The 11,157-nt window shown below is 30.7% G+C and overlaps 1 protein-coding gene across 1 annotated transcript; it reads left to right on the plus strand.

The window, feature by feature from the left end:
* Nucleotides 1-6,254: 6,254 nt before the first annotated feature.
* On the plus strand, nt 6,255-10,620 carry LOC114371199 (guanine nucleotide-binding protein-like NSN1). Its single transcript, XM_028328637.1, has 9 exons — nt 6,255-6,400; nt 6,501-6,745; nt 7,681-7,777; nt 7,875-8,048; nt 8,139-8,305; nt 8,480-8,744; nt 9,356-9,541; nt 9,672-9,883; nt 10,021-10,620. Exons 1-9 carry the CDS (start codon nt 6,382-6,384, stop codon nt 10,372-10,374), a joined length of 1,719 nt encoding a protein of 572 aa, XP_028184438.1. The 5' UTR covers nt 6,255-6,381; the 3' UTR covers nt 10,375-10,620.
* The last annotated feature ends 537 nt before the right edge of the window (nt 10,621-11,157 follow it).

Consider the following 11,157-nt stretch of genomic DNA (forward strand, 5'->3'; position numbering starts at 1 on the left):
AGAGGGAAAAAATAATTTAGCAACTTCATTTTCAACCTAGGGTCCAAAATAACCCCTCTTGCCATCACTCCATTGATCATGACTCAATACTTCTCAAACTTGGGAATCATACTGTCAGTCATACCTTGAATGGTGTTATTAGAAGAAAAAATACATTCATTCAAAGCCAATCGAATTTCACACACTTTTGGAAAATAAACATTTGAAGTTGGATATTGTGTACCCAAAAATAACTCAGTAACTTTAAAAAAGATTTCTAACTTCTCACAAATTTCAGTTGCCATTTTCCAATCATCATCATTTGGCAATGACTTATATTGGGGCTCTCATTGACTCAAACGCTTGAAAACTTCAAGATATGGCAATGCAGAAACAAACATTAAATAAGTTGAATTCCATCTAGTTCTACAATCCATCCTAAGTTTCTTTGAATAAGGAATTTCCAATTATTCACAAGCCTTAATAAATTTTTCTTCCCTCTTAGGTGTTCCAACCCAAAAGGAAACACTATCCCTAATCTTCTCAGTGGAATCATGGATAATTGACATTCCATCCTTCACAATCAAGTTTAAAATATGGGCACAACACCGCATATGGAAGTAAGTCCCTCCCAAAATAAATGAACTACGTCCAAACTTGCTAAGAATTTTAGGAATCATTGCATCATTAGTACTACAATTATCAATAGTTATTGTAGATACCTTTCTATCTAGATTCCATTAAAAAAATGTTCAATTATAATCTCTGCAAGAACTTCAGCAGTATGTGGTGTAGGAACATACATAAACCTAAAATAAAATAATTATTCATCTCAAAATCAAGTTCTATGAATACATGTTACTATAACTACACATATTACCAATTATATAAAATTAAAATCATAAAACTTCCAAGTGAATGATTATTTACCTCATAAGCCGACTTTGCAAATTCCAATTGTTATCAATGAAATGGGTTGTAATAGTCATATAGCCTTTGTTTTGATTCGATGCAGTCCACATGTCCGTTGTTATAGCTATGCGACTTGAATTTTTTTGAATTAACTTCATAGTTTTGGCCCTTTCACTCTCAAGGAACTTTGGTATATTCAACTTCAATGTATTACGGAATATTACTTTGAACAAAGGTTGGACAACATACAAAACCTTCGAAACCCAATGTGATCAACCATAGCAAGAGGGTATTCATGCAATGCAATCATCTTTGTCAATTCCATCCTAGCAGCATCTTGATTAAAGGTATAATTTCCAACTAAAATAGATTCGCCTCTATCTCCTACTGAAGATGATGATTGTTCAAGAGTTTTTAGTATTGATTGCTTTGGACCCCTCACTGTTCGAAGCTTACATGTTCTAATGTGGTCGTGCAAATGCCTGATCTTGTATCATCACCAAGTTTCGTTTGACAATATTTACATATAGCTTTCCATTTTCCCTCTATTTTCTTTCTTTTGAAGTGGGTCAAGCAGCAGAAGTTAATCCTCTTTTATTTGGACTTCTTTCAACATCTTCAACTTCTTCTATATTTGGAGAATTTTCTGCTTCTTCCACCAAATTGCTTTGTGCGTCATTAGCAACTTGTGTTTCTAATGGAGCAATACTATTAACGGATGGATCAATAGGCGTACCCATTTTTTGTACAATAAACAAGTAACAAAATTTACAAATATGAGTCATGTAAAATTGTAAATGCGCAAATCTAACTCTTATTGCTAGATTACAGATTTTAAACTCAATGAATCAGGCAAACCAAAACATCACAATAAGTTAGAAACCAAACAAAGAATTGAAAATACAACAGAAATAAATAAATAAATAAAACAGAGGAAGAACATACAATAGAGGAAGAACAATTCGAAGTTGCGAAACCCAGAAATGCACGGTGCGACTCGAAGAAGAAAAAAGTGCAACGAAGGCTTCCACGAGTTCATGACTGAAACGAACAGTGAAGAAGGAACGATGAAGAAGTGAAAAAGGAACGAAGCAGTGAAGAAGGAATAAAGGTGAAGAAGGAAGTCAAGGAACGAAGTCTAAATGTTTGATGCGACGTTTTAGGGTTTGGGAAATGTTTGTGTCTTTGTGACTTGTGAGATATTACTTATATATATGATAATTTTATTTTGTATTTTTTTTACTAGTAAAATACTATATTAACCCTTATATTTATGTTATACATATTATAATTTATGAGGGTATATAAGTAAAATTCTATATATGCGGGGATACGAGAACCCTGCAGGGTGGGGAACATAGTCCCCGTCCCTGTCCCTGAATTAGTAGCAAGGGGGTTTCATCCCCATCCCCGTCCTCGTGGGGAATTTTTTCCCAACCACAAGACCCTGAATGGGGGCAATCCCCTCAGGGATCCCCCCAAGTTGCAGGGAGAATTGTCATGCCTAATATGGAGTCATCCAACTAACAATTAGTTACCTATTGGTGCAACATCTTTCTTACCCTTCTCCCTGCAAGCTGGAGGGTGGTGGAATCAACCACAACCAGCTTGGAGAGAATATTGGCTCTGCTAAGTAGGGATGAGTAGTTCTCTATGTTAAGCAATGAATAAAATATAATTTTGGTTTTTATAAAATAAAAAATGTATGCCACCAAGAAAAACACAATAACAAGGAGCACAAGATGATGAAGAGCAAAAGTAAGAAAACTTGTTTCCCTCTTTTTCCGTTCCAACATCGAATTTAAGTGCTACGAAGCAAAGAGTTGTCACTTGATGGTTTTAAAATGTTTAAGCATTTTTTTCACAACAAATTTTCCGACAGTTAAATCAATGACTATTGTGAAATTAAAATATTGATCTAACGGTTCATAAATGTTCAAGTATGTTAGACATTTATTGAATGAAATCATTAGCCATTGTCAAATTAGAATTTCAATCTAACAACTCACAAATGTTAAAGTATGTCAAACATTTATTGAACCAAATTCACGATGTCACAAATTATAATACTGACAAAACTTCAAGCTTCCTTTATAGATAAATACATAATATATAGAATATAGATGTTTTTCTTCCCTCCATTTCCCTCCAATCAAACACTATCAATTAATATATATTTTTATATAAATTAATTTTTAAAATTATTGTAATATTAGTGAATCTCAATTTGAATATAATTTTTAAATTTAACATACTTTATGGTTGACAAAACATTTTAGTTATCTTTTAATATTTTATTAAATGAAAAACTTATTTGACTGTTCTGTACACAAGTTATTTTTTTTAACTTCTAGTGTTTCTTGTGATATTATTACAAATCGTATTTTTTAAAATACTAGTTTCTAGCTTCCAAGTTTTCATATATATTTCTTTTTTGTCATTGAATATTTATTATTTCATTGATAATATTTTCTATATAATGTAAGACTTTATTATATTTTTTCTGTATTCTTCCACTCATAGGATTTTATTATTCTTACATTTTTTAAAAATAAGATAGGATTTTATAATTTTTACCTTTTTATTATATAAGATAGTGATAATAAAAGATAATAAAATTATCTTATTTGATTATTTTTATTTGGATATTTTCATATTATACTATTTATTTTAATTATTCTACTATTTATAATATTTGTTTTATTATTCCAGCATATAGTTCAAGATATTGATATTTTTAGATGATATATATTTTTTAATTTTTTGATATTAAATTATTTATTTTAACCATTACTCTATTCACATTTTTTTATATTATTTTAATATTATACTTCAAGATGATTTAACTTAATAAAAGTGTGTGCCCTACTTAAAATGAACAGTAAAAGACGTAACATGCAATGAATTTAATAATTAAAAGTAAAATATATAATTAATCTATAATTAAAAAATTAAAAGTGTTTAAATTTAATTAAAAACCAAAGTTATAAATACTTCAAAATATATTTTTGATATTATAAATTTTATGAAAAGTGACTTTTAAAAAAAGCTCTATAGAGAAACTTATTTCAGGCTTATGTGAGGCATCAAACCATTCAATTTTAATTTCAATACAATAATCATTTGTGTTCAATCACTTGATTAAATTTTTTTTTAATTAATAATGAAAATAATTATTCTTCTAGTTGATGTATTTTTATAACTCAAAAATCACATAACTAAGAACAAAAGGCAACACCATAAAAAAATGAAAAATCATCATAAATTTATTTAATATGGTTCAGACCCATCTCTATATCCAAACCATATTTTGTTAACGCATTTGAGCCTTCATCCCTACATCTATGACCTTGAATGTATTTAACGTGGTTTAAACTTTCATTCCTAAAATTTTCTCATAACAAGCTTTTGCCTTTTCGGGACAAAGAGAATAAACTTACAAACTTTTCCTCCACATGACTCCTCTCTCACTTAAGATGACGACCCCTAATTCACGTAGGTAATTCTTCTCAATTTTTAGTGAAATTTCTTCTCATCTTAAGAATCTCTATATATAGACTTAATATCATAATCTTAAAAGAAAAAACAAATATCTAATTTATAGAATATATCTTTAATTCTAAAGGATATCATAAAAATAAGACAATATCCTTTTTAAATCTAAAAATATCCTAGGGATTTAAAATTACAAATTTGAATTATTTTCCAACAATCAACTTTATTTAGTTTAATCTTTTCTTCTTGAAATGTATATTCATTTGTTATATGTTATTGTTCAAAATATACTCCTTTATGCAACTTTATAACCTAAAAAAATAGTATTTTCTTTAAATTTTATTTAAACTAATCATTCGTGTATATTTTTTTTAAAGAAACCATTATTTATAAATTATAAGCTTAAATAAGTTTTTCATACCTAGAAAATAGGATGTTTTCAAATTATTATATAATATTCATTTTTTATCTAATAACTACATAAAAAAAATTATTTTAACTTAGTACATGTTGTTAGTCTTATTTCGTTAAGTGATGACGTGACAGATAGAGAGTCACATCATTAAGCTTAATCCTTGACATGTCATTGTCTCGTTATCATCTCCAATGACGTGTCAGTGATTAGACTTAATGACATGACACTATGTTTATCACGTCATCACTTAATGGAATGTGACTAACGACAATTATTAAGTTGAAACAATTTTTTTTTCCAGCTAGTTATTTGACAAAAAAGGAATTTTTAAGTAATAATATAAGAATGACCTGTTTTCATATATGAAAAACATACTTAAATCATATATAATTGATGTTCTATGAGTTATCATCCAAAGCATGCCAACATGTTATCCTCTTACTCACTCTTCCTTCAATGACCCAAGATATATGTATGCATCTTAATTCTTTAATTTCACCTTTAGTACTATCATTAATCTAGTTCACTTGGCTAAACATGATAAATTGATAAGTGAGCTATTGTACAATTCAAACCGTGTTTATTTTTATTCCTATCAATAAAAAATATCATATTAATTTAATGTATTTCTTATTTTGAATGAGAAATTATCTTGAAAAAATAAATAGGATAAAGTTTATTAAGTCTATATAAAAGTAAATTACATATATGTTCATCAAGTTATTTTAATTAACTTTTAGTTTTTTCGACAAATTTACAAATTTAATTGATCAAATAAAAGTGTTTGAGAAACAATTTTTTCTTATTGACTTATAATATTTGCTTTTAAACATAACTTAAATTTACTATTATCATTTTTATTTTTTATTTTTAATAAAATAATAAAATTTATCATTTTATTTGAAATTAAATTATTTATTTTGATAAAAATCCTCCTTATCATTGTTACTTAAAAACTATTTTTCAGTTTGGCCTAAACATGTTTTTCATATATGAAAAATAGGTCGTTTTCAGATTATTATCTAAACATTTATTTTTTTTTCAAATAATTATGTGAAATTTTTATGTTTCAATTTAATACATGTTATTAATCTTTCATTATGATGCGACGGACGAAGTATCACGTCAAGTCTAATTAGTGACATGTCGTTGTAAATTTGCAATTGAAGACATGACAATGACAATGATATGATATGTTAGTAATTAGATCAGATGACATGATACTCTATTACTCAGGTCATTATTTGACAAAAAATTATGTCTTAAATTGAAACATATAATTTTTTCATATAATTATTTAAAAAAAATAAATATTAGATAATAATTTAAAAACAACATATTTTTTAGATATAAAAAGCTTATGTAAGCATACATTATATTACACTATTTTAAATTTTAGATAAGCTAAATATCAACAAACCCATTATAAAAAAACAAAAACCCAATAGTCCCATACTATACTACTTAAAACCCTAAGTATATCTTTCGCCTCAGTCTCTAAAACCTCAGCAACAAACACTCTTCTTCTCTCCGCCGTCTCTCTCCATTCTCTCTTTCCTTCCCCTTTTCGAGACGACAAGATGGTGAAGAAGAGCAAGAGTAAGAAAACTCTTTTTCAAACCCTTCACCACCGTCGTTGTATAATATTAATGTTTTAATTTAAAAATTATTTTTTTGTGGCGAAATTGTTGTGTTGAAGAGAGTAAGAGCAAGAGGGTTTCGCTGAAGAAGAAGTACAAGGTCATAAGGAAGGTGAGGGAGCACAACAGGAAGAAAACGAAGGAAGCGAAGAAGCTTCGATTGAGTGGGAAGAAGAAGGTTGAGAAGGATCCTGGTATTCCCAACGATTGGCCCTTCAAGGAGCAGGAACTCAAGGCCCTCGAGGCGCGAAGGGCGAAGGCAATTGAGGAATTGGAACAAAAGAAAGCCGAACGCAAGGAAAGGGTAATTGTTGTTCTTTCCTTCATTGAACACACCGTTCCATGTATTCTTTTTTTAATTCCCGCACGTAATATGTTTTGATTTGTGATGAGATAGACAGTGAAATAAATGAAAAATAAATTGTAGAAATTTGATGGAGTGATGGACCTTGTTCTTATGGAAATTAATGGGTAAACCGCCATACTGGTTGCTGAAAGTGTAAAGTCATATAAATTTTTGAATCATGGACCGAAGGGAGTGACGGATTGCACTTTCAGGAACTTTTTTTTTTTTAATTTTTATTACTGAGGGTCTAAAGTGACTACAGCTCACACTTTCGAGGACAAATTGGTTATTTACTCGAAAAACAAATTCATGGAACTTGGGTTCTAACTGACACCTAGAGAGAGAGAGAGAGAGAGTGAAGTGTAGGAATGATGGGTGATGTGATGTGATGGGAATAGTGAGACAAAGATACATCGTAGATGTTAATGAGGTGTTCGATTATTGATAAATAGAAGTGTTTGCATGTCTTTATTCTTATCAGTGCTGATTGACATCCACTTCAAAATGGGGTGGGAAGATAAAGGAATTAGGAAGAAAAGAGAGAAGGTAGAGGGAGAGTGATATATGTGATAAGTAATGTGATGGAAAAAGAAGAGATAGGAAGAAATGAGGTGGAAGAGAAAGTGTGTGGATATTTGTAATATTTGTTTTCTTATATTATATGAACCCTTCATGTTTTCTCGTAAGTCATGATTTGTCAGCTGTATTGTTGTTGAAGATCTATTTTTATTAATTTATTAGAACTACGAGATTTAAACCTGCAGGCAAATTGATGGTGTGGATGTGTACAAAAAGGCTGACATGAACTCTAGAATGCTTCTGTGTTATGCTTCAGTCTTGATTTCTGTTTTTCTTGTAGTTAGAAACTTTACTATGTTCAATGCTTGTTTCAGGCTCGGAAAAGGAAATTGGGCTTGCTAGAGGATGAAGATAACTCCAAATTGAGTGAAATGAATACTCTAAAAGGTAGTACTGTTGGGAAGACTAAAGGTGTGTATTTATTTGTAATTGGCTGACAATTTTGTTAATGTTAAGTGCTTATTTGCCTCTATACTTATATTAATTTTTTGTTCTTCTTATTCCATAGATAGCTCAGATAGGGCCTTTTACAAAGATTTGGTTAAGGTCATTGAAGCCTCTGATGTCTTACTGGAGGTGCTTGATGCCCGGGATCCATTGGGTACTCGATGTGTTGATATAGAAAAGATGGTGATGAAATCGGGACCTGATAAACGTCTCGTCTTGCTTTTAAATAAAATTGGTAGCTCACTGATCACATTTCATTTTGTTTCCTTTCTACTTTTTGGAATATTTATTTTTGCACTGACTAATTGTTTGGCTCTTAAAATAGATCTTGTGCCTAAAGAAGCTTTAGAGAAGTGGCTCAAGTACCTTAGAGAAGAATTACCTACTGTGGCCTTCAAGTGCAGCACACAACAACAAAGATCAAACTTAAGTGATTGTCTTGGTGCTGATACTCTCATCAAATTGTTGAAAAATTACTCAAGAAGTCATGAGGTAGCAGAACTGTTTTGGAACACAAATACCCCCTGTAATTCATGTAGTTTCTCTTCTAGTCTTATGTGATATTTGTTGCTTATCCATTAATTTTGTTATTTCTGTAATTGTCTGTTTGATTTTAGATCATTCATTGAAGGTCTTCACATTTATTTTGCTTCCTTGTATTGATAGATCAAGAAGTCGATCACTGTGGGTTTGATTGGCTTGCCCAATGTTGGTAAGAGTAGTCTTATTAATAGCTTAAAGAGGTCCCATGTTGTCAATGTTGGTTCTACTCCTGGGTTAACAAGATCAATGCAAGAGGTTCATTTGGACAAAAATGTTAAGTTGCTGGATTGCCCTGGTGTTGTTATGCTGAAGTCTCAAGAAAATGATGCTTCCGTGGTTTTAAAAAATTGCAAGAGAATTGAGAAGTTAGACAATCCAATTAACCCAGGTATATCAAGGCATTTCTTTCCCTTATTATCCAGTTATTTAGGTCTTTATAGTGCAATTCAAGATGGATGGTAGTAGCTTTATAAGAGTACAATTTGAAAAAAAATTAGTAAAGAAAATGAGCTTGCGACATTGAAGAAACACATTACAGTAGTATGCAATTTTTGCTATTCTTTGTTGCATTTTTTACCAGAATGTCTTCATATCAGGTGTTACCTTGTCCTTAAACTTGTTATGTTGCTTTCTTTAGTGTTTTGCTCAGGGCTGTCTTTTAGCGGAGATGCTATTGGCTTAATATCTGTTTTGGTGAATCTCTTATCCTATCCACCTCTCAATTAGAGTTACTTTTTCATTTATAAATTCAAATTTCAACAATTTGTGTCCTTCCTCCTGACTCTAGAATCCTGATAAAAGTGCTATTGGTTGTGTTTTACTTTTTCTAGATATAAATTGAAGTTTGTTTTATCAAAGTCAATTCTAAAATACCGAGTTAGCTCCAAAAATTTATTGTATTAATGGAAAATCTTTATGTTGAATTCAAATTTTCTGGCTATTGACTCTTGTTTCCATGATTAAATTGAAAGTCTTTTTCTTTTAACTTGGACTATGCAGTGAAGGAAATTCTCAAGCTCTGCCCTCCTGAGCAGCTGGTAACTCATTACAAGATTGGAAGTTTCAAATTAGGCGATGTTGATGATTTTCTACTGAAGGTAGGTACAGTTAGGGGCAAGCTCAAGAAGGGTGGAATAGTTGACATTAATGCTGCTGCAAGAATCGTTCTTCATGATTGGAATGAAGGTATGCATACATTGATTGATTTTGCTAAATCATATACAGAGAAACTGAAACTTGTTTCTGTTGAAGTTAAAAATGAGGAAATACTCAATGCTTTACCAAATTAAGAGAAATTTCCACTTGTATGTTTCAGGTAAAATTATATATTATACCATGCCCCCAAATAGGGATCAAGGGGAACCTTCAGAGGCCAATATAGTTTCTGATTTTTCAAAAGAGTTTAACATTGATGAAGTTTACAGCAGTGAATCTTCATATATTGGGAGCCTTATATCTGTTGATAACTTCAATGCTGTTGAAGTTCCTTCAAGTCACCCTCTCACTCTTGATGAGATGATGTTAGAGGTATGTTTCTTGAAGATGTTTAAACTTAGGAGAACATGCCTAGGGAATTGACTATTGTTGATATCAATCATACTCGTATTTTTAGTCCTTTCACATTTACTAATTAACCCATCCTCTTACAAACTATGATTTTATAGGACGAGACACAAATCAAACCAGCTGAACAAGGTGAAGGTCCTGGAAACCTGGCTGAGGTTGATGAATCAATGGAAGAAGATGATGTTGGCAAGAACAAGGGGAACAGTGAAGCTGGCATGCAAAATGAAAAATTATATGCTGCAGATGGTATGCTTAATACAAAAATGAGGCGAGCAGAGAAGAAGAAAAGGAAAAAGGCCAAGAAAGCCGGAGCCTCATCGGATCCCGTGGATGGTGATTATGACTTCAAAGTTGATTACTTCCAAAAGGGAGCCTCAATGGATGATGCTGAAGAGAGCAAGAGTGAGGATGATTATGAACAAGTCAACTCCGAGGTGCCTATGAATGAGTGATGGGGGAAATGGACTTGCCATAATTTATGGGAGAAATGAATGATGAACAAGCCAACATAGCCATAATTTTAAACATGATGTAAGGGTTTTGCCTTTTAATTTCAATTTTTGTTTCGGAGATTTTAAATTTCTGCAGTTGATCCATTATGTATATATTATTTTGGGATGGCACGAACAAAGTTTTGGATAGGTCATTGTCCAATTGAGGCATATGATTATGCAATTTTATTTCCAGATTTTTATCCTGCTCCCGTGTCTTTAATCATTTGAATAACTTATTGCAATGCCCGCTTCTATTTATTTATTTTTTGAAAATTTCATTAACTAAATTACTTTTGTTGATTAAGGCTAAGTTAAAATAATGGATTATATTTTTTTTTCTTAAAAAATATTTAGTCCTGGAACAAAAGCATGATTGGTTAAGATTTTTCAACTTCTATTCTTTAAATATTTTAGTTTTTAAAAAAAGTTTGATTGGTCAAATTTTTAAATGTTAAACTCATTAAATAATTAAAAGTAATGGGGTTCAAACTTTTATCTAGGGATTAGAAATCTTTTTTTTAAAGAGTTCAAGAACCCTTGATCGATATGTTCAGGATTAAAAAACTTAATGGATAGAGGGATCTTAGTTTAAAGATTATACTGATTTTTCTTAAAATTTAAAGACATAAAAGTTTAGTTATGGCCACATGGTATGTTTTGTCCTCAAATTTGAAATTTTGATTGAGTCATTAGTCAAAACATACTTATGCCGATAATATCTTTTAAAAGAGATTCATTTTG

Source organism: Glycine soja, chromosome 10 (assembly GCF_004193775.1).
Source record: "Glycine soja cultivar W05 chromosome 10, ASM419377v2, whole genome shotgun sequence".
Lineage (NCBI taxonomy): Eukaryota > Viridiplantae > Streptophyta > Magnoliopsida > Fabales > Fabaceae > Glycine > Glycine soja.